Source organism: Enhydra lutris, unplaced genomic scaffold (genome assembly GCF_002288905.1).
Source record: "Enhydra lutris kenyoni isolate GAN:26980312 unplaced genomic scaffold, ASM228890v2 scaffoldscaffold4, whole genome shotgun sequence".
NCBI lineage: Eukaryota > Metazoa > Chordata > Mammalia > Carnivora > Mustelidae > Enhydra > Enhydra lutris.
The window spans coordinates 23,744,766-23,769,935 of NW_019154088.1; the positions used below are offsets into that span (position 1 = coordinate 23,744,766).

Below are 25,170 nucleotides of genomic sequence, written 5' to 3' on the forward strand. Positions count from 1 at the left end.
AGGTGCCAGAGAAGGGAGGCAGTCCAACCCCACTCCAGGGGGCTTCCAAAGGGTTTTGGTCAGTAGCTGCACCCTGGGGTTGGGGGTGGGTCAAACACTCAAGGTTGTCCTGGTGCTAAGCAGCCCTATCTCGAGAGCTGCTGAGCTGGTCCCATTGCTGACCCACCAGCCAGCCTTCTCTGATCCAGCAGCGCCAGAAATGTCCCATGCGTCCCTGGGACAGACTGTAAGTCCACACTCCTTGGCCTGGCATGAACTCACAAATGGACAGAACAGTTTCCTTAAAAACAGTTCATTAAAAAATAGTTTATTAGCATCTGTGCTGCTCTGTGCAAGTAAAGAATGGCTCCCTCCCCAGATGCCCCAGCCTCCCCTCCTGGGCCTCTGGGGAGCAGCTCTGCAGTAGGCCCCTGACTTGAGGCAATGTCCTTGCTCATCTGACTCCAGTCTCATCACTCCTGGCCAGGGGCTAAGCCCCACCCCGAGATGCCATAGGGATGGTCTCCCCTGAGTGACTGTCGCCTCCAGCATCTGCGAAGACACCCCCACCCCCAGGGGCCGGAGCCACGTCCACTTGGATGACACCATGCACCTGGGAGAGCTGTGGGCTATCCAAGCTGGCGATGAGCTGGCGGGGGCCTGGTCGCACAGGCACGAACTTCTGGTGCAATGTCACTGTCTCGTTGCCCCCAATGTCCCTGTGGACAGAGACAGGGTCATGGGCGATGTGGCAGCCAGGAAGGAGGGAGCAGGAAGTAGAGACCTTCAGGCATTTCTGGGCTCAGCTGGAACCCCTACACCCATGGCCAGGACAAAGCCTGAGCCCCAAGGCCTCCTGGCCTTTGCCTCTGCATAGTCAGGTCAGTGGCCTCCCAGCTGCCTAAGCTGGGAATCTTCTGGTCGTCCCAGGACTCCTCCCTCCCCACTCCCACAAAGACCTGTACAGAAATAGCTGTCTTGTCTCCCCTACCTCTCCACCACCAGTGCTCCTGCCCTAACCACAACCAGCCATACCTATCCCATCTGGGGTTTCTAGGACTAAGGAAAGTTAAACCCAGACTTTGGGGGTGCCCAGGTGGCTCAGTCAGTTAAGCGTCTGCCTTTGGCTCAGGTCATGTTCCTGGTGTCCTGGGATCAAGCCGCAGATCTTGCCTGTTCCCCACCCTCCTGCTCAGCAGGGAGTCTGCTTCTCCCTCTTCCTCTGCCCCTCCCCCTGCTTGTGTGTGTGCAGGCACGCGCTCTCTCTCGCTCTCTCTCAAATAAATAAAATATTTTTTTCAAATAAATAAAATCTTTTTAAAAAATGAGACTTTGGGGGACGCCTGGGTGGCTCAGTTGGTTGGACGACTGCCTTCGGCTCAGGTCATGATCCTGGAGTCCCGGGATCGAGTCCCACATCGGGCTCCCAGCTCCATGGGGAGTCTGCTTCTCCCTCTGACCTTCTCCTTGCTCATGCTCTTTCTCACTGTCTCTCTCTCAAATAAATAAATAAAATCTTAAAAAAAAAACCTTATAAAAAAAAATGAGACTTTGGGGCTTAGCACCGTACTGCCAAATAATTTCAGTTTTGCCAAGAAAGGAAGTGGAAGAAAATTATCTTCTGCCATGATCATCCTTCTAAACAGGAAGGAGCACTTTAAACACCTCAAAACATTGGACGGATGCTATCTCAGAGAAAAAGGAAAGTTCTTCCCAAGAACAGACAACTGGTATCTTTAAAGTGACACTTTGTGTGCGTGTGTGCATGTGTGTGTGTGTGAGAGAAAGAGAGACATACACGTGTCGGTATGCACACACTTTCTAGTGTCTTCATTTTCTCCCTTCCTCACGGATATCTAGCTATTTAGTCCCAGACCATCCCTCTGGAAGTCACAATTTCACCAGCCTTCTAACTGGCTTTCTTGCTGCCTAGGTCCTATCTTTTTTTTCCACTCTGGTCTCTGTTAACTCGGAGGTGAGCTGAACCCTTTGAGGGCTGGGCTTCCTCAGCACTTACGGGATGAGACTGAAGCTCCCTAACCTGACACACAGGCTCCCTCTGACTCAGCCCTGTCTGCATGGCCTCATCATCCCCCACCATTCCACCATTCCTCCTGCCCACCAGCCCTGACAGTCAGCTCCTTCCCCTCCCTGAACTCACGCTGTTTTCACGCTCTGCTCCTGGGCTGGCTCCAGGCCCTGCTCATACCACACTCTCAGTGAGGGCTCCCTTGAGCACCTCCTGCCCTCAGGGAAATAAGCCTTATCCTGCTCTGAGCTCCCCCAGCAGCCCAGGTGTGCGCTTTACACACTGAACATGACTGCATCCCCATCTTGCTTGCACATGCCTCTTAGCATCTGTCCTTTCCTGCCTCTGACTGAACCCTGGTTTCTGGCCCCCTAGTCAAACTAAGCCTGCCCTGGGGATCTTCTCTTCTCTGGGGCCCGACTCTGGGCAGACACCTCAGTCATCCCAGGGAATGAGCCAGTACCCCAACTTCGAAGATGCACTCTCCTTGGGACAAAACATTTAGCTTGGAGCCTGCTTCCAAAGGGCTTCCCTGGACCACTTTGTACTCTTTCTGCTACCGCTGTTAGCTGTGTGGTTTATGATAAGTCATTAAACTTCTCTGATTCTCACTTTCTGGTCTGTAAAATGGGAGTGAAATGCAAAATGAGGGGGTGGGATCAGATAGTCTTGTAGGTGCCTCTAAGCTCCATGAAGGAGGGAAGAAGTGGCAGGCAGGTAGTATATACAGTCTATCTGTTAAGTTAAAAACCAAATTTCTAAACTTCTTATCAAAATATATAATTAGACATGAAGTCTACAACATAACAGATAGGCTATACTGTGGCTGGTTACAAATTTGTATTTGTAACTTCTGCCAACTTTTCCATAGATACAAGAGTCAAGTTGTTTAGGCTCGGACTAGCCTTTAAAATTCCAGGTGTGCCTGGGCAGCTCAGTCAGTTAAGCATCTGGCTCAGGTCATGACCCCAGGGTCCTGGGATCGGGCCAGTAGGGACCCTGCTTCTCCCTCTCCTGCTCCCCCTACTTATGCTCTCTGTCGAATAAATACAAATTTTTTTTAAAGATTTTTATTTATTTATTTGACAGAGAGAGATCACAAGTAGACAGAGAGGCAGGCAGAGAGAGAGAGACAGAGAGAGGGAAGCAGGCTCCCTGCCGAGCAGAGAGCCCGATGTGGGACTCGATCCCAGGACCCTGAGATCATGACCTGAGCCGAAGGCAGCGGCTTAACCCACTGAGCCACCCAGGCGCCCATAAATACAAATTTTTAAAAAACACTCTACTTAATTCACACTAGAACTGAACTGTACTATTGCAGAATACAGCCTTTATTTGTAACATGTTTCCTAGGGGAAGCTGCTTTCCAGCTTCCAGCCAGCAACATCAAGATCTCTCCCAGTCCTGACCTTGGTGTCAGCCGTGACCCTGCCACACCCACGTCTGTGAGTTAAGTGCGGTACATCAGCTGCTACAGCTGGAATGTGCCTGAAACTGAGTGCAGGTAATGAAACCAACTCTCTGACAAGGACACCAGAAATGAGACATCCAAATGAGCACTGTCCTGCAATCACGTACTTGTTCAACCATATTGCCAAGACTTGAAACGTTTCTAAAAACTCCTCTCAGACTTTTCGTCTGAGCCACTGAAAACCACAGGCCCATCAAGTGTACCCAGTCTAGTGTCTCTGTCTCACCCCCCACACCCCAGCCCCTGCCCGACACCCCATTCCTCCTTTACAGCCAAGCTTCATTTCTGATGGAAGAGGGCATCCCCACCCATCTTGTTCATCTGCCTTATTAATTAATCTTAGCTCTAAATAGCCTCAGGCTGTTTCCCCAAAGTCAAAACTGTCCCAGAAGGCCACCCTAAGGACATTCTAGAGACTATGATTCAGACTGTGGGGGAAATTCCCCAGAAGGGCTTGGAACAGACTTCCAGCCTCCCCTGGTGACTGGTTTGGCCCTGACAACAGCCATCTGGAGGAGTAAGTCTGGAATGTTTACTAAGTGGCCAGTTGCCCCGCTGGGAGGCACACCTTAGGCTTAATGGGGTTTCCATCCCACAGCCTTTGATGTGCCAATGAGAGCAGAGTAACACCCAACTTGGAATCTAATATATCTGAACCACCAGCCCAGGCACTTCCCCTCAGAGTTCTCAATTGTTCTGTAGACTCCAGATTGGGCTCGAAGTAGCGAGGAGCCAAAGAATGTCCAAGGAGAACCTGCCTTGAGAAACCATCATCCAAACCTCTTGTTTGGGGGTACGGGGCAGGGACTGGGGCCTATAAAGGCAGGGGTTGGAGGGAGGGCTCATACAAGCCTCACAGCTAAAGAGAGGGGATGGATTCCCCCCATGCTCAGCACAGGGGTCCCCTCTGTATTCCCAGTTTGGGGGCAAGAATCTAAGGTCTGGTGGAGGTGCTGAGGGGAGTCCAGCTCTGGAAACCGCTCTCCATCATCTGCAGGTGAGAGATGTCTACACGGTGAGCTACCCGGGAGCCCCAAGCTGCACTCTCTAAGGTGACAGGGACCCACATAGGGTGAATGGGGAAAAGCACTCTTCTGTGGCATATCACATCACCAAGGGTCAAGGCTGGGGCAAAGATCAGGATAGCAACTATTCAGCTTTGGCCTGTTGGCAAAAGTGAGCGGCCACCGCCGGGCAGAGCCTGCTGTGTGTCAGGAGAAGGAGTGGGCAGGGCAGGCAGGGACCCCCTGCTTCCCTCACCCCACTCCTCCACAGGGGCCACCCCTTTCCCTCAGGCACTCTTTGTCAAAAGAGGAAAACACCTGCCCCTGTCCTCAGAAGTCTGATCTTAAAGGTCAACCTCTGGCCTTCTCTGCTTTCCCTCTATGCTATTCCGGGGAGGGACATCACAACGTGTGCACATCTATGTCAGAGATGACAGCACAGGCCCGGGACACAAGATTGTGTCGTCTCACTGGGTATGGAGGCTCGCCTGGCCGGGGCTGAGGCCCAGGGAGACTGATGGGGGGCCTGAGGCACAGGGCCCTCGCCTTGGGAACTGCTGCTCCGCCCTCATGACGCAAAGGCAGCAAGAGGGTTGTGAGCCTGCCTGTCAGGGTGGGAAGAGCGCCATCTACCCCTTATGGCATGCCCCTTATGGCCCTTATGGCATGGCTGCCAGCTTTCCTGTAGTAAAGCGGGGCCGACGGTGGCCATAATCAAAATAAAAACAACCAACAGAGACTCACGCTGGGCCAAGGCCAAACTAAATGCTTTACGTGCCTATCTCACCTAGCTCTGTGAACCTCCCTCAGAACCCAGAGTGTTGTCATGCCCACTTTCCAGGTGAGAAAATAGGCTTCAAGGAGATAAGTCACCTGCTCCAGGGCACAGAGCCAGTGAGTGTTGGAGTTGGGACTTGAACCTAAGTCTTCAGGATCCCAAGGCTTTGCTTTTAATCATATGATGAGCTCAAATGTACCTTACAGGGTTTTTGTGGTCTGCGAAGGAGATAACGACCCTGAAGTGCCCAGTGGGTTCCTGAGTGCTGGGCATGTGGCAATGATAAGTTGCTAATGATTCCTAAGGGAAGCGCTGGCTCCCCAGGGAGATGGCGGGGAAGGACCAGCCCGGCACTAGGCACATGCCAGATCTTCTTAACTGCTCCTGGCCCTGAACTGAGTCAGGAGACATTGCTGGCTGGCTCCAGGCTGCTGTACTGGGTTCTGGATGACTATTGTCCTGACCAAGAGAGGAAGCAGTGTGGGACCCAGGGCAGAAAAGGGCAGGGGTGGGGAGAGGCCAGACTCACCCCACATTGAGGATCTTGGGTCTCTGTAGGCCGGAGCCCTCAAGCCGGAAGACGACGTTGGTGAGGGTGACAGGCAGGGGGTTCCTGAAGACAATCTGTACTTCGCACTCCTGGCCAACCACAGCTGCCCCCAATAACTAGGAGAAGAAGCAGCCCCCTCCACGTCAGAGAGCCCAGCCAGATACAGTGGAACCATCACTCCACCAGAGGGAAAACTCTGCATCAACATCTCCCCAAGTCCCACATTTCCACCCTGGTGAGAAACAGGGCTCCACAAAAGCCAGAGAAGAAACTCCAATCAGGAATATGAGATCTGATTTTACAGATGAGGATACGGAGGCTCAAGGGCCCAAAGCCAGTCTCCGATCTCCTCCTGGAACTGCTCGCCAGGCCAGCCCTCTCCCACCTTCTTGCCCTCGCCCCTTCCCTTCCACCTTCTCCCAGCACCCCACCCCCGCCCCCACACACCCGGGGCACCCAGCAAGCCACACTCACTGTGAGGGAGAGGTCTGGGGTGCGCAGACGGAAGGTATGCTGCTTGGCCAGCACCTGGCCACTCTCCTTGACGTGGCCCGAGACATTGAGCAGCATGGAGCCCTGGTCTACAAGGTGGGGCCGGTATTCCTTGTAGGCCACAGGCATGGACACGCGGTCCGCTGTGGAGAAGACGCAAGGTGTCACGGGGGACTTCTTACCCAGACACATCCTCCGGGGGGGTCCCTGGGCCCACAGCCCCAGGGTGCCCGGCCGCCCATGGGGCAGGGCTGGGGAAGGGGCTCTTACAGGCCCCTGGTGCCAGCACCACTTCCTTCTTGCTCTCCTTGAACACAGGCCCTGTGACCCCGGTGTAGAAGGTGACCGAGAGGTAGAGGTGCAGCTTCACGGTGCGGGGGCTGCCACCGCGATTGGTCAGCACCACGGAGACTGCCAGGTCCTGCCCCATCACTGCGTCCTGGGCCTCCACCTGCATGGCCACATCCTCTGCCGAGTCGCGGCTGGAGTACACGTTAGGTTTGCTGCCATGTGTGGCTGCTGTCTCCACTGCCTTCCGCTCTGCTTCTGAGCCTGGGTGGGGGTGGGGGTCGAGGGTTGGGGTGAGGTTGTGGCTGTTGCTGGAGTAGGCAGGTGCTCATTGGGAACCCCGGGGGTTGGCCAGAGCCAAGCAGGCCGGAGGACTGGTACCTTCTGGGTGTTTATACACGTGGGTGACATCGTCCCGCATGTTGGATCCGATGGCCTTTGTGATGATGAGTGTGCCAATGGCCTTCTCCTCTACATACACGATTTTGAAGCTGCCATCATCCTGTCGCTGCCAGTAAACTTTGTCACTGTTGACCTGTCAGGGGAGGGGAGTGGTGGGGGGCAATGAGCCAGGATGGAGCAAGCCTGAGGGTCTGAGGGTGGGCCTGACCCCCACCTGCAGGGAGGGCTGGATCCAAAGGTTGGGAACTTCCTTGCACAGTCGAACTGGGAGACTTTCCAAGCTGAGCCAGATGAAGGCGGAGATAAGAAGCTGGGAGGCTCCGTGTAGTATATTTGGCATTAATAACAGTAATCCCTTAGGCTCATCCAGTGGCTTTACGACTTATAAAGCAGTTTCATACTCATTATTTCTTTTGATCCTGAGCACAGGAAGCATAGCAGCCATGATTATCACCCTTTCAGAGTGGAGGAAACCAAGACTCTAGAACGAATGACTTGCCCAAGGTCACACAGCTACTCTGTCAGCAGTGAAGTCAGGACCAGAGAACCCAGGCCTGATGCCAGAGCTCTCGTCCCATCAGACTGCCTGAGAAGGACCTGGAGCAGAGCCCTCACCTCGGCAAAAATGAAGGGTGTGTCATATTTCATGTAGACCAGGCCATTCTTGATGGACTCCACAGAGCAGGGCCCACAGCAGAAGATGCCTAGGGGAGCAGGACAAAAAGGGGGGGATCAAAGGAGGCTGAGGGAACCCTCTGATCCTGGCAAGAGGCCCACCCAACCGGGCCCATTGCCCACTGCCTCCGGGTCAGCTGCTGCCTGGTGCAACCCAGGGAAGGAACACAAAGAAGAGTTCGGTTCCATTTGGCCTCAGTCAACCAGGGCAAGGCCAAATGTGGGACAAGCCTGCCCTGACAACCAAATCCTCGGCACATCCTTCCTCCACTGGCCGAAGCTGGATGGTGGCTGTCTGTGACCCCAGAGGTCAGGACCCCCATCCTGCATCAAGATGAACCCAGAGCCCATTGTGGCTCTGCCTGCTGGCTGGGAAAAGAGCCACCCTTCCAGAAAGATCCAGAACAAACCCTCAGCTCTGCAGCCTGCAGTGTGTCCTCTCTATGGGGAGGTGGGAAGAGAGCTGGTGGGAAATAGAGTCTGTTCTCAGCATACTCAGGGGAGATTTCTGGTGGAGATGGACTGACAAGGAAGAAGCTTGGCAAGAGAGAACACAAAATAGGAAGTGAGGGCCATCCAACAGAGAAGAATCTTAGAGGGGTGCCTGGGTGGCTCAGTCAGTTAAGTGTCTGCCTTCAGCTCAGGTCATGACCCCAGGGTCCCGGGATCTAGCCCCACATCGGGTTCCCTGCTCAGCATTGAGTCTGTTTCTCCCTCTCCCTCTGCTGCTCCCCCGACTTGTGCTTTCTCTTCTCTCTCTCAAATAAATGAAATCTTAAAAAGAAAAGAAAAGAAAGACACAAAGAAAAGAATCTTAGAAAACACCAGCACTATGGTTTCCTTTACAGATAGGAAACAGGCCCAGGGAGGCCAAACAGATACCAGGGTCTGACAAGACAATCAGATCAGAGAAAGGAAGGAACGGATATTGACAGAGAAGCTGCTATGCTCCAGGCATGCTGCTAATCTCTCGAATGTATGATGACCTCATTGAATTCCCCCAACAACCCTATCTGGTATATATATATATTATCCCCATATTACAGAAACACCAAAGTGCAAAGGTGCAAGCAACTTGCCCAAGGTGACCTGAGAAGTGATCAAGCTAGAATCAAGCCTGGGTCTGTCTGGCCTCGGAACCCCCGCGGGCTCTGCACCCCACTGCTCCCCAGAGTGGGGACAGGAACTCAGCTCTCCCAGGGTCCAGGGCCAGGCTGTCCTGGTGGGCATCACTGGGTTGCAGGAGTCAGGGAGCACCATTCTCAGAGATGATTGAGAGGGAGGGATCTGGCCAGAGAGAAGGAATGTAGGCTAGGCAAATGCCATCTGACATGGGGTGAAGAAGGGAGAGGTGGGGAAGAAGGCAACAAGAGTGGGGAGGCCTGGCTGCCTAGCCCTGGAATGTTAAGGTGGGAAGGGAGGGCTGTTTGAGAACCCTGTACAGCAGGTCTAGTTTTGGCAGAAATGTGTGTGCTGGGGAAAAGGAAATCAGCAGGTGAGGACATCAGTGATGGTCTCTGAGGTTTGGGTTATGAGGGCTATTTTCTTCTTCAAACCTGTCTGAACTCTGGTTTTACTCTGTACCATACATACAACTCAAAATGAGCAACAGAACAGACAAGAGGGGAACTTGGTGAAAGTGAGAATGTGTGAAGGGAGGAGTCAGGGATAGGAAAGGCTCTGCTGCTGACCTACTGCTCTGTGCCCTAGAGAAAGTCACTTGACCTCTCTGGGCCACCACTGCCATGTGTCCCACAAGAGCTTGCAGTGGTCGCCAACCCAGCTGATCTTCAGAATCAGCAGGGGAACTTTCAAACTTTCAAAAATATAGATTCTTAGTATCCATCTATCCCTGAGATGTCTGATGGGTCAGATCTGGGGTGGGACCTAGACATTTACTGAAGACAAAACAAAAACGTCCCGAGAGAGAATTAGGGAACTTTTACATTTTGTGTTATTCAATTCTAGACTCCCCCACTCCACCTTCCAGGCATGTACTATTTATTATAATGACCTTTTTAGCTTTAAATAAATATATATATTTAAATAAAAGAGCCCTTCAATTAATTATCTCTGGGATGATGAGTAAAAAAGCAAATGAGAAGAGTGGGTGTGTTTGCGAGGGAAACCTCTTACTGAACTCTCTTGAGTCTTTTGATTTTTGAGCCATCTGAATATATAAATCATAAGAAATCATAAACAAAGGAAATCTAGGCAAATAGATGGTTACGCAGAAAGGCAACGATCGACTAAAGGCCAGGCGGCGATTCTGTTGGTAAGCCCATTTAAAGAAACACGGGGGTGAAAGGGCCTGGCTCTATGGCCCAGACCGGCCCTGACACTCGGGGTCTGTCACCCAAGCTGGGAGATGGGGATGGGGCCAAGGTGGGACACAGGGGCCAGGCAGGGCCCCGCCTCACCGCTGCTGGTCTCCTGGGGCGTAGCGTCCACCACCTGCCACCCATCAAAGCCCGACGGCAAATCTGGCCTCTTCATCCAGCAGTCGTTCCACACGTGGAAGTTCCTGGATGGACACGGAGGGTGGGCTGGGTCTGAGCAGCCTGCTCAGGGCCTCCCCACTGTCCCCTCAAAGTCCAGGTCGTGGTCACCAACCCTTGGCAGGAATGGGCAACCCAGGTCTAGCCCCAGCCTCACCAAACAGAATCATGGTTCAGGTGTTCCAGGGGCTTCATGTTCTCATCAAAGTAGATGTCCATGGTGAGAGATGTGTCGGTGTCGTGTGCCGAGTTGAAGTTGGTGACAGTGCGGGTAGCCAGGCCCAGGCAACGCAGCACTGTGGAGGAGTCAGGGTTAGGGTTCAGGGCCCAGACAGGGTGGGGGTGGTGGGGAAGCAAGGTATCAGGTGAGGAACAACAGGGTGACAAGGGTCACTGGGGTTGCCAAATGGTGTCAGGGGTCTGGAGGCCTTGGGGCCAGGGAGCGTTGGGGGTTAAGGGAAGCCAGGCTACCTGCCTGACTTGTCCCTGCCTGGCTCTTCTCCCTCCTTTCCCCTAGGCCTCTCTAAGTAGTTAACACTAATTAATGATAATTAAGGCCAGCCTACCATCCATCCCCCGCCACTTGTCCCTGCACTAGAGCCACCACTGGGTGGGGCTCTGGTTTCCCTCCCTCTTTCACGTAGGGCCCAGGCAGCTCCTGGCCCAGGCCCTCCACTACCTGTGGTGGTCACGCCGGCGAAGACCCAGCACTGGCCATAGGGGACGGAATAGCCAGTGCGTAGGTAGCTGAGTAGGATCTCCACGCTGCCCACCCATGCTGAAGGGTTGGTGCCTCGAGAGTAATCACCAGACCAGTTTCCAATCAGGACCCCATTGTCATCCAAGGAATTTACCTGCCCAGGACAGAATGGAGTGGGTTTGAGTGGAGGGAGATGTCTGGGACCTTCCAAGCAGTCCCCAGCCCTGCCCCTGCCCCTGCCCCCACCCCTTACCCATAAATGCCTTGGGATCCAGCCAACAGCCTGAGCCCTGCCCACCCCTCCCAAAATCATCAGGTCCCCCCACAACCCCTGCCAGATCTGACACCGTAATGTGAATCCTGGGTGTGCCAAGTTTTGGGTTTGGCCCTACATTCCACAAGAGCTGGGACTGAAGCCAGGAAGAGTGGGGTGGGGCCAGGCAAGAAGGAAAGAGAAGGAGTAAGACCCCTCCCACAATACCCTTTGCAAGGACAGGGTAGGCCGAGTTCCTGGAGAAATCAGAAAAGGCAGCAGCATTGGACGGAGAGGGCAGGAAGTGGACACATAATAACACTCAGAGACATGAGGGTGCTCACCATGGCAGAGATGACCCGGGAGACACTGACGGGGTCCCCACGGCCTCCATATGGCATTCCCCGCCGGTCCAGGATGTACAGGCAGGCATCTAGCACTCCATGATCAAACTGGAGGGAGGGAGGGCAGAGGTGATGCCTAGGTCACCCACTCCCTCACCCCACCCCACTGGCCTCTTTATCCCCCAGGCACATGCGGCCATGGCCATCCATACCTGTCCATAGTTCCAGGTCCGCTCACCAATCTGGGCTTCAGTCCCATAGTAGATTCTCCCAGACTCATTAAGCACATACTCTTGTCGCCAATCCTCATGGTCCACGTACACGATGTCCTCTGTGTCCCCAAAACACACATACCTGGTCCCCTCTGGCTCTCTCCCTGGGACCTACCTGCCCCTGGGCCCATTCTGCAGAACTACTGTCTACAGAGGAGTGAGAACACTGCTAGCCTGACAGCACTTCTCTCCCAGGAAGGATGGAGGGAACGTGACAGAGATGGTGGGAGGAAGGCGGCTGTAACCAGAGCTGTTCACCAGCAGAGGCAAGGCTGCATGACCTTGGGCTGTCACCTTTCCAGGTTGGACCTCGGTCGCCTCACCTGGACAACAGGAGGCTGGCTTCTCCTAGTGCCAGGGACCTAGTCTAGGATTCTAAGAAGGGAAACTCTGACTGGTCCTCCTTCCTGTCCATGCCCTGCTCCTGATTCCAGCAGGCTCACCTGGGCACCAGGGATTGAAGAGGATGTAGATCTCGTTGCTGGGGTCAAAGGGCAACTGGAACTCGCCAGCCTCGCAGCGTGTGCGGATGGTGAACTGAAACTTGCCGATGATGGCGTTGGGGGAGGTGTGGACCCGGAGGTTCAGATTCTGCCCACTGGCCTTGGTCACCTGGGCTTTCCAGCCTCCACTGCCCCCCTTGCCCACCGGGATGATCACGTGCGTGCCCTTCCCCACCTCGGGGTTGTTTCCTAGAGTAGGGGAAGCAGCAGTTAGCTGGTGAGGCTTCTCTGAGGGGAGATAGAGCCTTAGATTTCTCCCAGCCCCACCCAGAATGTGTATGAGCCAGCATGTGTGTATGTGTCCCTGAGTTGGGCCATCACCTTAGTCTGTGACAGTCTCTGAGAGCAGCTCTGTCCCCACCCGATGCTGGCCCACATGCCAGGGCAGATCCCCAGTCCAACATCCCAAACCTGTTCCCCTGACACTCAACTCAGAGCTGGGTAGAAGAGACCAGGCCACCATCACCCTCTGCCTGGCCTGACTGTCTCAGTGGCTGTGCTGGAGAAGCAGGGCTGCCCTGACTGGGTCCAGATGCCCGGAGCCCATGTGGAAGGGCAGCCCAGATTCCAAAGGAACCTTGCCTACTCTGTGGCGCTGCAGCTTCCAGAGCCTGGAGCATTCCTGGTGGCAGTGGTGGGGGTACCTGGGAAATTAGAGGCTGGGGTGGGCAAGGTTGGGCTCTAATCAAAGGGTATGAGGAGTCGCCCGCCCCCGGCAGCAGCATAATCACCAGCCTGGGCAGTCAACGGCCACCAAGCAACGCGGTGAGGGAGGCACCTGCCCTGGGCCACGGGGACGGAGAAACAGAGAGACAGAGCTGGACAGAGAGGAGGGAGAGAGCCAGCCACACCCTGGGGAACGACAGCAGACACAGAAAGGAAGACACACAGTAGCAGCCACGTTGAGGAAGAAGTTGAAAGAAGCACTTGAAGAGAAAGTATTTTGAGACAGATGCCCCTGGAGGCTCAAAGAGGCTGAGCTTAGGAAAATGGGACACCAGGACCCTCCCTTAAACATACCCCCTGCTTGCCCCTGGCTTACGTGGCAGAGGTGAGGACTGGGGTGAGGGAGGAGCTTGAAGATGTCCCTCCGACCCTAATACCAGAGCTGGGAGGCCCTGCTAGCTAGCACCCCCGCACCCCCAACACTAGGGCTTTTGTCCTCCCACTGCAGGCCCCACTGACCAATAAGCAGCTCCAGGGCGACATGATCAGAGGACTCATAGGGCCGAGAAAAGTGGAGGACCACGTGGAAAGGCTGTCCACGGCGTATAATCAGCTCATCGTACTCAAACTCGTCTGTGTGGTGCTCCCGGCGGTTCTGGTCTGACCGTGCACTCAGCAGATCCACACCGGTCACCACCAGCATGCCCTCTGCAAGGCCACGGCTCTGGGTCAGCGAAGCCCTGTGGGAAGCCCAGGCCTCCATCCTAGGCCTCCCAGGCCCCCATTAAGGCTTTTCAGCTCACAAAGAAGGTGGACAGGAAGGCCTCACCTCGGATGGTGCCATCTCCAGCGGCGTTCACATCGCCGGTCCGGGAGCCAGGTCGGCGGGAACCTGAGCCCCGGGAGTCCGGTCTTCGACTTCCAGAGTGAGACCCTCGACCTCCGTAGGGCTCAGGGCCCCCATCGCCATCTGTCCCATTTCGGCAGGAGCAGCAGGCACAGCAGCGAGCCCAGAAGGAACGGCCTCCTCGGCGAGACCCTCTGTCTGGCTCTGGCTCTGGCTCTGGCTCTGGAGAAGGTGTGGTTGGGGGCTGCCAGGGGTTCCCACCCCAGCGGCCCACATCTGACCGAGGACCATCTGTCATGCCTGTGTGGAAGAGGCAGGGAGGCTCCGATCACCCACTCAGACCTCCTGTACTTAGAATGCCTCAGCCAACACACACAGAAGCCCTCCATCTGGAGAGCTCAGTCCCATCCAACTGAGATTATCTGATCTTGCCCCCGAGACTCCCCCAAACCCAACCAGGGACCCTCCCCAAAGGCTGCTCAGATTCACCTAAAGAAACTACCCACATTGCTGAGAAATCTTCTCCCTTTCACCCCCAGTGACACCCACCAAACCAGACGCCCCACTGAGAAACCTGCCCTCAAGAATTCATCCCAGAAAGGACTTCCCAGAAAGGACACTTGTCACAGCCTCAGGACCCAGTACACAGACCATCCCTGGGACCCGCTCCCTCCACCTGCCAGTTACTCAGTTTAGAGGTCCATGAGCCACCTGCCTCTAGGACTCATTCTAAGCAGAGAACCCCCACCCCCAAACCTTAGCAGAGGCTCCCTGCAGAAGACAGGCAGTGAGATGCAGGACTTGGGGTTCTTGGCATTCCCCACATTGGGTCAAACACCCGCACAGAGCTGTGGGAGTGGCAGGGCACTGCAGGTGAGGGAGCCCGCAGTCCCCGGGGCGCAGAGCCTCTGCGTCGGGGCAGCCTGACCCGGGCTGGCAGGCTCTGGCTGGTCCGCGCCCCAGTGGGGCCCGACCCAGGTCCCCAGGCTCAGCACCGCAGTCCCCGATGGAGCCTCACCTGGCGGCAGTGTTGGCGACAGCAGTGCTGAGTGCCGCGGCCAGGCTGGGACAGGTCGGGACTGCTGGGACGGGGTGAGTGCAAGGTGTGGGGCGGGCGGGTATGTGGTTTATGAGGGGGGGAGGGCGGGGCCAAGCTGTGGAGAAGGGGAAGCCTGATTGCTCCATCCCCCCCCCCACCCCGCAGAGGCCCAGCCTCCAGGGGCTGTCTCCAGAAGTAGGGGCAGGAAATGAGAGCTGGCCCCATCCCCTTGTCTCCTTTCCCCTTTCGAGGAACTGTGGCAATGAGATGATGCGGGGTGGGGCCGGGGTCTGCCAGGACTCAAAGCTGAGGTGAAAGTGGAAGGCTTTGGTGAGACTGCCCCACTGAGGGACCCCACTCCAGGCTAATTCCTGCCAGACTGGGGCAGAAGGGGCACCCTCTCCTGGGTGAGAGAGCCCAAGGGCAATGGGGCAAGGTGCCTCTTCCACCCTGGCCCCTATGCAGGGGACCCTGTTCCCAAGCTCAGGTGGCCTGCCTCTGCTCCACTCTCGCAGGCCCCCTGCTGCCAGGCTCTGATCTGGTGTGGCCCAGGCCAGGCTCAGCCCCGTGAAACTGGCCCATGGGCCTGGTCCTGGTACTGGTCCTGCCCAGGGAGGTCCCGGGCTCCTTAGCTGCAGACTGGTGACATCAGCAGCCAGGCCCTCAGACTGGCTCCACCAGCCAACCCCTGACCTGCAGGCTCTACCAGATCCTCTGATCCCCCCACCCATCTGTCCTTCCTTCTTCCTCCAGCTGCTTCACAACCCCAGCATGAACGAACTGCCCCCAGCTTCCTGTGTCCCTACAAGTCTGAGACTGTGTTGGGGATGGGAATGACGAGTTACAGTCAGGGTAGGAGTGACTCCTTTTTTTCTCCCCTCAGCCTGGGGGCTTGGTGAAGGCTTAGATCCTTGCTCTGCGGCCGGAGTGGGAATTGAGGCCCCCTCCCTAGAATGCAGAGTACCCCCTTCTCTCACCGAGAAGGGTGGCCAGTCAGCTGGAGTCCAGGATTCTCCAGCCTGGAATTCTTCCCAGAAATCCTGACCAACCGGCTCCAGGCACCTGCCCTGTGTGTCTCCCAACTCCACCCTGGCACCGGAGGAATACCGGGGATGCCACTGAGAGAACCCTAAGGCCAAGTGGAGGTCAGGTATCTTTGGGGAGGTTCTCCTGAAAGTTCGGGAACGTTGGGGCCCTTTTCGTGAGGTCTCTTCCTTCCATCCTGCTGTTGTCCTAGCTCCGCCCAATGTGCCCCCGGAGAGAAGACAGTGAAAATGGGGTTGGCAAGATGACACAAGGAAGCAAACTTGAGGAAGGGCCGAGTTTGGTGATGCATCAGGCAGGGAGGGGCCTCGGGGAGCAGGGACTGAGACTCTGGAACCTGGCAGGGAGCCCTCCACACCCACTCTGACCTTTGCCTGCCCGGTTCTCAAGCCATAGACCTGGAAGCACCTTCAACACTCTCAGGGGACACACAAGTAAAAATCAAAATTTCAGGCAAGGGTCAAGCAGGTCAGCCAAAGGGCTTTGTTGAAGGTTGCCACTAAGAACTTGTTGGGCAGAGGGGAAGGCTCTGAGCAGCCGGAAATGTGTGAGCACATGTGGACCCCAGGAGATTCCCAAGGAGCCAGGGAAATGCCTTGTCACACTCTCTCCCTTTTGTTCCTCCTTCCCCACCTAGCCAGGTTTGACTCAGTGCCTGAGCCCCTGAGCCGCTCCCCTCTCCTCCCTCCAGGAAGGCCAAGCACCTCAGGGCTTTAAAGTTAGGACAAAGGGTGTGTCTGGGGGGGCTCTGTGGGAGCTGACACCCAGCTCAGTACCTTGGGAGCTGAGGCCAGGCTCTGCCCATCACTAGGTCCCAATGCGGAAGCAAGAACACGAGTCAGGAATCCCCAACCGAGGTGCAGAGACAGCTGTGGCTCCCGCACGAGCCCAGCACACCGGGGCGCACCCTACCAGCAGCTTCCTCCTCAGTACAGTGGGCCCCACCTTCTCACCCCTGAGCGCCTGGGAGGGCCAGCTGGGATCTAGCATATTCAAGGGCTCTTCAACCACAGGGTGCTCCTCATGAGGACCGACGCTGTTGTTGCAGAGGGTGGCACACAGACATCCTGGTTCCTCATGGGACCAGCCCTCTCGGCTGTGGTGAATGAGCCAGGGCACGGAGGGCCTCTGGAATGGGCAGGAGTCATGGGAGAAACTTTTATGAGACCTTCTAGTTGGAGACTTGGAGCTGCTCTGCAGCCCAGCCCTGACCAGAACCTGAACCCAAACCCGATACCTGCCCCAGCCTAGACCAGAAGGTGAGCCCAGATTTTGCTGATTTGCCCCAGTACGAAGACTTCGGTTCCCCACGGTTAAGAAACAGCAGAACTGAGCAGAAGATGAAAGGACAAGGGAAAGCTGACACAGCCTCACCCTCTCCCTTTCTTGTCCAGAATAGCTGGCAGGAGTAATGGCAGTAGCGGCACATAATAGCAGCCCAAGGGGGCCTCTCCATTGTTTATTCAGTCCCAATAAGTTAAAGAGCAAGGCAGGGGGGAGGATCTCTAGGTGAGGATGCTGTTAACTGAAGGCAACAGCTCAGCCAGGTGCTCAGAGGCGCCCACTGCTTGGCACAGCGGGTTGCCCTGCAGGTGGAGGAGGACCAGCTTGGGGCAGGAGACAAGAGGCTGGAGCACTGTGGGCTGCCGGAGGCCTTGGGCAGGAGAGTCAAGGAAAGCGTGGCCGGTTCTCCCAGACCCATGTGCTCCTGCATAACCATCCCGGTTTTCCCACCAGAACAGGGGCTGCTGCTTGGCAGTCTGGCTGCTAGGCATCTGGCACGCAGCCCTGGACAGAGTAAGGCTCCAGACTGCAAACCCCTGCCCCCGGGGCCAGGCAGGAAGCCCAAGCGGTGGGTCGGATGTGGTGCCGGGACTAGTGGACTATAGCCAAGGAGAAAGTTAGCTCTGGTTCCAGAGGTACCCACATCTCCAGTCGACAATGCCCAAGGTTGGCTGAGTGGAAATGCAGGCCAAAGGCTGCTTTAACTTCCTTTTTTTTTTTTTAAAGTAGGCTCCACATCCAGCATGGGGCTTGAACTCACAACCCTGAGATTAAGAGTCATATACTCTACTGCTAAGCCAGCCAGGGGTCCCTAATCTCCCATTTTTAAGTAGAATCAGAATTCTAGATTTTTTAAATACAAAACTTCCTGAATTTTAAAATATCGTGTGGTACCCAAGCACACCTGCAGGCTAGTGGTCTGTGAACTGTGGCTTGAGAGAGTCACTTCCGCCCCGCGAAACCACCAGTGCACGGCAATGAGGCCCGTACGGCCTCAGGCTATCCTCTCTCCTTAGCCCGCACTGCCACAATCGGCCCCCCAACTCCCCACACACTTGCTGTGTGTCCCTTCCCAGTGTGGCACCTCACGCCACCCGCTGCCAGAAAGGCACCCAGGAGGAAGGATACGGTTGTTACACAGGGAGAGCTCCCGCAGCCGGGGCAGGTTGGCGACACCATCTGGGGACTCTATAGCATTATCATTGGCCTGCAGGACCTGGGGAGCAGGGAGGGCAGAGAAGTCGAGGCAGGGCAGGCAGCTGGCAGCATGGGACTGGGGTAAGCAAGTATGGAGGTTGGGGTGATCAGCTTACAGTGCAGGGAAGGCTGCTAGGGTCAGGCTAGGTGACAGAGGCAGAGAAGGCAAGGGGTCATCTGCAGGGGCTGGGAGGATCTGGACACCTCTTTGTGGGGTGGGAAGACCTCTGAGGGGGAAGGAAAAAGGGCCACCTGGGACAGTGACGAAGCAAATCTTTACCTCAAGGCAGCGCAGGGCAGCCAGGGCGGGGGGCAGGGCTCGTAGACGATTGTGTGACAGGTCCAGGTGAGTGACCAGGAGCAGCTGCTCCAGATGGCAGAGTACCGTCAGATCCTGAGGAGGGGTATATCCAGTGAGACTTGGAGGAGGGTCTGCAGCCATGGCTCATGAGGCACTTACCCTCTGTGCCCCACACAGGGCCTTGGGGACCCTGGCCGAGGACAGGAACAGAACGGGTTACAAGCTTACCTTACAACCCCAAGCAGTCCATGTCAAGGACAAGGGACAGACAGGGAGTGCTGGGGTTGGGTGGCGGGTGGGTGGAGGGGCGTAGGCGGCTTGGAGTGGGAGGCAGGCACGGGGGTTGGAGGAGTGCGCCGGGGAAAGCACCGACACTGGCAGGAGTGGGCCTGCTGAGTCTGGGGGATCAGTGTGGTGGCAGCAGAGGTGGGCGGCAGTGATGTGACGGAACTGCTATGTTGGGAAGACTGACTGGGAAGGACCACAAAGACAGAAAACAGAGTCTGGGAAGTTTGTCAGACCTTTCTGGAAATGACCCAGGCCTTAGGCTCGGGGGCCTGTCCCAGGGAGAGAAGCATCAGAGTGAGCAGGTGTGGGTGAGGGCTCACTGTGGGGAGGAATAAAGATGTGACTGGCTCTGGAGAAGGGATGGCACAAGGTGGCCCTGGTGACTCAGGACTGAAGACTGAGTGACCAGAAAGATGGGGGCAAGTGACAGAAAGCAAGGCCAGAAAGACGACTAGGCTGGAAGGAAGACGGAGTCAACGTTGGTTAGGGAGAACATCCGGAAAGGCACCTGCTGAGGCCAAAGCCAGGGGCACAGGGAGGCCAGAGCGTCTCCACTCAAGTGCATGGAGTGGACACAGAAGCTGGCCAGGTTGTGAGGAAGGAAGGGTGGGCCCGGGGAGGCGCCCAAGGCAGCCGTACCTTGTGACCCAGGTGCAGCACGCGCACCTCAGCGTACTCCATCTTGAGCACGCTGTTCTCCACCAGGAACTTGCTTCGCAGGTCGTCCAGGTATGCAGCCCGCATCGGGTCCACGGCCTGGCAAGGAGGGGGATGGCAAGGAAGGCTCGTCAGCTGTCTTCCTGCTGCCCTCCGGGCCTCCCTGATCCCTGCTCCCACGGCCTGACTTGCCTTGAGGGTCTGGAAATACTGCAGTGTCTCCTTCTCATACAGTAGGGGGTCCAGTGCCCGCATCAGCAGGATGATGGTGAGCAGACACCCTAAGGAGAGGGTGAGGAAAAGGACTGTCTCTCCTAGAGCCTTCTCTGCTCCCATCTGGAGACCCTTCCTGCTCTCCCCGAGAGGCCCTCCTGGAAAAGGGCCTCCTCAGAAGAGCAGGATGTCAGGGAATGGGGCCTCACATTTATTCTCCGGCTCCAGCTCCTGCAACTCCTTACAGGACTCAAGTTCAGACTGGAGCACCGTGGACTTCTCCACCGACAGCTCACACCTGAGGATGCACAGGGCAGGGGAGGGGACAACGTTTACTCGGGGTGCCAGTTGTCCCCAATATCTATTCTGAGACCATCTGCCCAAGCCCAGCCTCCCACCCCAGGTGCCCAGAGTCCAGAGCCCCTCTCCTGGTCCGGGTGCTTCCCTGCCATCACCTGAAGAGCTGCTCATCAGTGGCTGAGTCCCGGCACCAGCCCTCCTGGCGGCCTGTGAACAAGAATGGGTAGTAGAAGGGGACCACCATGAGGGCAGGAGAGGGATGAAAGTGCTGCCTCGAGGGGGAGAGGTAGAGGCTGTGTCACCTTTTAAAAGCACACACTCCTTTTGGGCATCGCCTGCTGTCCAAATGACACGAAACGTATGCTGGGGCAACTGGTCATTGAGGGAGGCGGCGGGCAAGTCACAGAGCTGGAAGCACCGGGTTAAGGAAATGCTTGAGCCTCACCACTTCTCTGTCCCACTCCAGCCCCGCCCCAGCCCCCTACTCTGCCCCACCGGTCCTGGGATACCCAGACGTGGCTGGGCCGGGTCCTGCCATCTGGGGTCCTCCACTCCACAGCCAGGGGTGACTCGTCCACCATGAGCAGCAAGGTCTCTGTCCCAGACCCCACCTGGCCCAGGGGACAAAGACAGACCCGTCAGCCCCAATGGCACCAGGCCCACATCCATGATGCTCTCCGGCAAAAGCTGCAGGACTCACTAGGATGGGCCGAGAGAAGGAGACAGTCAGACAGGCCTCATCTCGGCTCACATGCAGGCAGCGCAGGGCATCCCGAGGGTCCGCTGGGGGGAGACACACCCTCAGGTCTCCTTAAATCCTCTTCCATTCCTTCCAAGCCCAAAATGCCCAGCCTCTTTCCCCCCCTGCTCACCTCGTCCCAGGAGCCAGCGGTGATAGAACCAGGCGCTCTGATCATTTGGGTCAGTGAAGAAGGCGTTCTGTACCAGCTCCAGTTCTGCAAGGGGCCAAGGAGGCACGGGCTATGGCCAGGACCCTGGGGGGCCCCTGGCCACCCCAGCATCCCACCATCGCCCTGGAGTACCGCCACCTCTTGGTTCCATTCATCTGTTGGCCCTACACAATGGCTGCATCTTTCCCACTGGACACTCGAGTCTGCTGTAGCCAGGGGTTGACTCTTAGGCGCCCCCAAAGCCAGGCACAAAGTAAGGGCTCAATGAGCCCAAGGAGCAGGTTCAGGAACAGGGTTAGGTAACAGGGCTGGAAAGGCAACACCACAGAGTCTTGTCCAGCACCTCCGACCCTGCTGACCTTTGAGGAGCACATCCTCGGGGAGGCGTCCCTGTGATCCAGAGTCTGGCTGGGGGTGCAGCTGGGGCAAGAGACAGGAGCGGTAATGCCAGGAGGAGTAGTTGGAGAAGTTTCGGGTGATGAGGCTGTCGGTGAAGGCTAGCTCCTCTGCAGGGGGCACAGCTGCCTGTGTGGCCACAAAGCGCCGGTAGTCCCAGCAGTGAACTAGGGGAGGAGAGACAGTGCATCTCAGAAGTAGGGCAAGGGAAGCCGCACAGCTGGTACCCCTGGAGTTCTCGTGGAAGCCCTCAGAAACACATCCGTCTGCTCTATGGGGGATGCATTTGGCTCCTTCACCCCTTTTGCCATCAGCTCTGTGGGCCTGTCCTAGTCATCCTTCCCAACTCTGGGCCTTACTGAGGCCCCAGGGACCCAGGGTGCGGGGCACAATCAGCAGGCAGGCACGTACAGTTCCGCTCATCGACCTCGAGGAAGCGGGCACATAACTCCAGTTCCCGGGCCCAGTTAGGCTCTGGCAGGCGGCTGAGCAGCCAGCAGCGGTGGTGCCAGGTACCATAGGACTTGGGGTTCACCCGCAGGCAGCTTTCCAGGAAGCCCAGTTCTGTCTTCACCAGAGCTGCCAACTCCTCAGGGGACCTGCACTCAGAGGGAAGTGGGACTCAGGGCCCTCCAACATGCAACCTCAGCTCAGCTCGCCCCTCACTTTCTACATCCAGCCCTCAGTTCCCCTCTACCTATGCCCCTGGCTGCCCCATTCTTCCTCTACCCCGGACTCAGGCAGGACAAGACCAGGGCCAGCTTCCTGGGGCCCTGAACTCCTACGCACTTTTGGGCCTCCAGTTGCTGAAGCACCTCGCGTCGACAGTTCCAGAGGGTGGCAAAGTCAGGGTTGGCTCCCAGAATCTGGCTTGTCAGTTCCAGCACTGATTCATCCAGCTCACCAGCTTGGCGCTTAGAAGATAGGTAGCAGGGTCAGAAATCATTATCAGTCTCCCACTGCAAGGCTACATAAGATAAGCAGAACTACTGAAAATTCTGTAAACCCCACGCTACACGACAGGTACCACGCAGAGCGCTTCAGGGTTTACGGGTATCCTCTGGTTGAACGTTCACAACAACCTTATGCAGTAAGGCCCATTTGATGGAAGAGCAAACTGAAACTTAAAGGGATTCAGTAACCTGCCCAAGGTCACACAGCTTGTAAGCGATGGAACGCAAATATGGATCCAAGCAGTCTGACACTAAGGCCCAGCTCTTGGCCTCTGTGATATAGTACGAGGGCCACCTGGAGAAGGGGCTACCTCTGAGGGCCCCACCTTCTGGAAGACCGTCTGGGTGGCTGACTGGTATAGCTTCAGCTTCTGCTCCCGCTCTAGCCTTTTGGCCTCCGCCTGCTCTTCCGATGTCTTCACCTTCAGGCGCCCGTGCTACAGGGATGGGGGAGTTGGAAGGGTGCAGGCTGCCTTGCAGGAGCAGACCCACCGAACTCCCCCAACTGCGGAGCCCCAGGTTTATAGATGGCAACGGAGGCAAGGCCACGAGGGCCACGGGCATGCGGAAGTGAGGGGCTTGACTCAAAGGTCTCACCATGGTGCCAGCTCAGGGCTCAGGACAGGGGAGGGGGTCCAGTGGAAGCCCGAGAAACCTGGGGAAAGAAGTGTCAATCACGGTAGCCCCGCCCCCAGTGGCCCCGCCCCCAGCGAGTCCCCGGAAGTCGCACGCGAATCTTGGCGGAGACCCCCGGGACGTGAAAAGGTCCTGAGACAAGCGGCGCTAGTCCTAGAGGAGGCGCCCACCCAGACCGGGACTCGTACTCGTGTCGCCTCGCCCACAGCCGATCCTCTCCGGGGCCGGACCCAAGCCGGGGCACCTAAGCAATGGAGACCACTCCGCGCCTGGAGACTACCGCCACCTGCCCACCCCACGGATCCCAGACACTCCCGCCCCCCGCGGGCGGACCCACCTGCGCTGAGGGGAGGCGTGGGGCACGCTAAGCTGCGGCGCCCGCCACCGAGCCCGGGCGCAGGGTAGAGCGGCGCCACGCTCCGGCTCGCCGAGACGCAGCGCCCTCTGCAGGCCTGGGGAGGGGCCGGCGGCGGAGTAGGCGGGCTCGGGAGGCGCGTGCGCCGATCCTCTCTCCAAAGGCCAAGTCACTGTAATTAGCCCTCTGGTGCCTATGAGTGCGCATGCGCGACGGTGTACCGCGCTTGAAAGCCATGGGGCTTGCAATTTCAGTCAGCTGCTCAAGCTGCAGTGTTTTCAACAGCCGGGGCCTCACACAGTCACCATCCCACTGACCTCACTCTACCTGCGAGGGCCGCCTCCTAGTTGCCACATCTTACGGGTGGAGTTTCCTGTCGTTATCTCCACTGACCTTTGTAGCTTTGATGCACCGACTTCTTTCCGCTTGATAACCTTTCCTGGCTTCTGCGCCTTTGCCCCTCTCTTCTCATCTGTTCGCCTTCTTCTCTAAATGTTAGTGATCTCCAGGGCCCTTTCCTCACCCCCTTTCACATCACACACTATTCCTGGAAGAAGATTCACAAATCCAAGGCTTCTCCTGCTTGGAGTTGGAACTCTCTCCTGGACCCACAGATTTCTGGCCCCACACTTCCTCTGGGTGATTTCATCCACATTCATGGTTTTAATTACTACTTGTGAGCTGATAACACGCAAACTCGTGTCGCCAACCCAGATGTCTTGTGAGCTGTAAAAAAGAACTGAAAAATACATATATTTTAGCTGGGGGGGGGGGGGATACACACACACACATTCAAAAGTCTATTGGATATGACCTGAGTGTTCCAGAGACATCTGAAGCCCCAAAACTAAAATACCACATCCCATCCATTCTTAAACCTTGGCCTTTATGCATCCTATTGTACAGAATGGCACTATTCTCATCTCACTTTTCCTTAGTAGCTCTTTTTTTTTTTTTTTAAAGATTTTATTTATTTATTTGACAGAGAGAAATCACAAGTAGGCAGAGAGGCAGGCAGAGAGAGAGGAGGAAGCAGGCTCCCTGTTGAGCAGAAAGCCTGATGTGGGGCTTGAACCCAGGACCTGGGATCATGACTTGAGCTGAAGGCAGCGGCTTAACCCACTGAGCCACCCAGGCGCCCCACCTTAGTAGCTCTTAAATACTCTCTCCATTCCCATTGCACTAGAAATTAAGTTCCTTTCTTCCTTGATTGTTGAAATTCCTTTCAATGTTCCCTCGTCTCCACTTTGTCCCGTCCATTATGAATTCATCGTCTGTGCTGCTGGATCAGCTTTCCTTAAAAATGCAGTTTTGATCATGTCACGTCTCTGCCTAAAAGCCTTCTATGGCTCCTGGACCAGCTCAGGAAGGTTTCCGGTGAGCCTTCTTGGGGTTCAAGATGGCCAGTGAGTGTGTATGCGTGAGTGAGCATATACAATGTATTTGTGAGAAGTGTGTGTCCCTGTGGCATGTGTTTATAGCTCACATTTAAGAAAGTTTTTCTTTATATTTCTTTAAATTCTTTATATTCCTTCCACATCTTTCTCAGGTTCTGGAAATGTATATAAAGTGCCCTCTATCTAGTCTATCTTTCCTAGGCCCTGCAACAAATTACAGAGGAAAAGAGACACTTTTCCTGGCCTTGTATACTTGTGGTCCTAGTGAGGAAAGATAACCACTTATTGGTTATCTTTGTGTCAGGCACTGTGACGGGAGTTTTGTGTGCACACAGGATTATCTGTGGAGGCAGTAAACAGAGTATGTGTGAACATGGACTCTTGGGCGCCTGGGTGCAGATCCTGGTTTTGCCACTTAATAGCTGTGAGATCTGCGGAAAGGGACTTA

General features: G+C 56.1%; 2 protein-coding genes across 4 annotated transcripts; both read right to left on the bottom strand.

Annotated features, from left to right (window-relative positions):
- Positions 1–10: 10 nt before the first annotated feature.
- On the bottom strand, positions 11–17,290 carry LOC111159568 (transglutaminase 1). Of its 2 annotated transcripts, none has more exons than XM_022522101.1 (15): positions 17,209–17,290; positions 13,734–14,051; positions 13,424–13,612; positions 12,179–12,427; positions 11,676–11,794; positions 11,464–11,571; positions 10,846–11,020; positions 10,324–10,462; positions 10,089–10,192; positions 7,609–7,697; positions 6,973–7,126; positions 6,574–6,855; positions 6,286–6,446; positions 5,791–5,927; positions 11–698 (listed from the first exon to the last, which is right to left on the bottom strand). In XM_022522101.1, the coding sequence occupies exons 1-15, from the start codon at positions 17,288–17,290 to the stop codon at positions 470–472; spliced, it is 2,535 nt and encodes an 844-aa protein (XP_022377809.1). In that variant the 3' UTR covers positions 11–469. The 2 variants fall into 2 exon arrangements, with proteins under 2 accessions (XP_022377809.1, XP_022377816.1); XM_022522108.1 differs by having other exon boundaries at positions 16,788–17,259.
- On the bottom strand, positions 17,272–23,353 carry LOC111159583 (Rab geranylgeranyltransferase alpha subunit). 2 transcript variants are annotated; one of them, XM_022522126.1, is made up of 17 exons: positions 23,308–23,353; positions 22,932–22,989; positions 22,661–22,771; positions 22,171–22,295; positions 21,793–21,980; positions 21,345–21,548; positions 20,947–21,030; positions 20,775–20,857; positions 20,584–20,685; positions 20,377–20,482; positions 20,230–20,281; positions 19,984–20,072; positions 19,754–19,842; positions 19,544–19,660; positions 18,596–18,709; positions 18,247–18,334; positions 17,272–17,488 (listed from the first exon to the last, which is right to left on the bottom strand). In XM_022522126.1, exons 2-17 carry the CDS (start codon positions 22,932–22,934, stop codon positions 17,340–17,342), a joined length of 1,704 nt encoding a protein of 567 aa, XP_022377834.1. In that variant the 5' UTR covers positions 22,935–22,989; positions 23,308–23,353; the 3' UTR covers positions 17,272–17,339. The 2 variants fall into 2 exon arrangements, with proteins under 2 accessions (XP_022377834.1, XP_022377828.1); XM_022522120.1 differs by lacking the exon at positions 23,308–23,353 and having other exon boundaries at positions 22,932–23,280.
- Between the last annotated feature and the right edge of the window lie 1,817 nt (positions 23,354–25,170).

Bases quoted from the DNA above. Each gene is read 5' to 3' on its own strand.
- LOC111159568 (XM_022522101.1), bottom strand. From the start codon at position 17,290: ATGGAGAGGCCCCCTTGGGCTGCTATTATGTGCCGCTACTGCCATTAC. The intron at 11,572-11,675 runs GTATGGATGGCC...CCCTCCCTCCAG, and splicing joins GGACCTGGAACTATGGACAG to TTTGATCATGGAGTGCTAGA. The intron at 6,447-6,573 runs GTAAGAGCCCCT...TCTTCTCCACAG, and splicing joins GGTGCTGGCACCAGGGGCCT to CGGACCGCGTGTCCATGCCT.
- LOC111159583 (XM_022522126.1), bottom strand. The intron at 21,981-22,170 runs GTGCGTAGGAGT...CTCTGAGTGCAG, and splicing joins CAGCAACTGGAGGCCCAAAA to GTCCCCTGAGGAGTTGGCAG. The intron at 20,282-20,376 runs GTGACACAGCCT...TCTTGTTCACAG, and splicing joins GGAGTGTGTGCTTTTAAAAG to GCCGCCAGGAGGGCTGGTGC.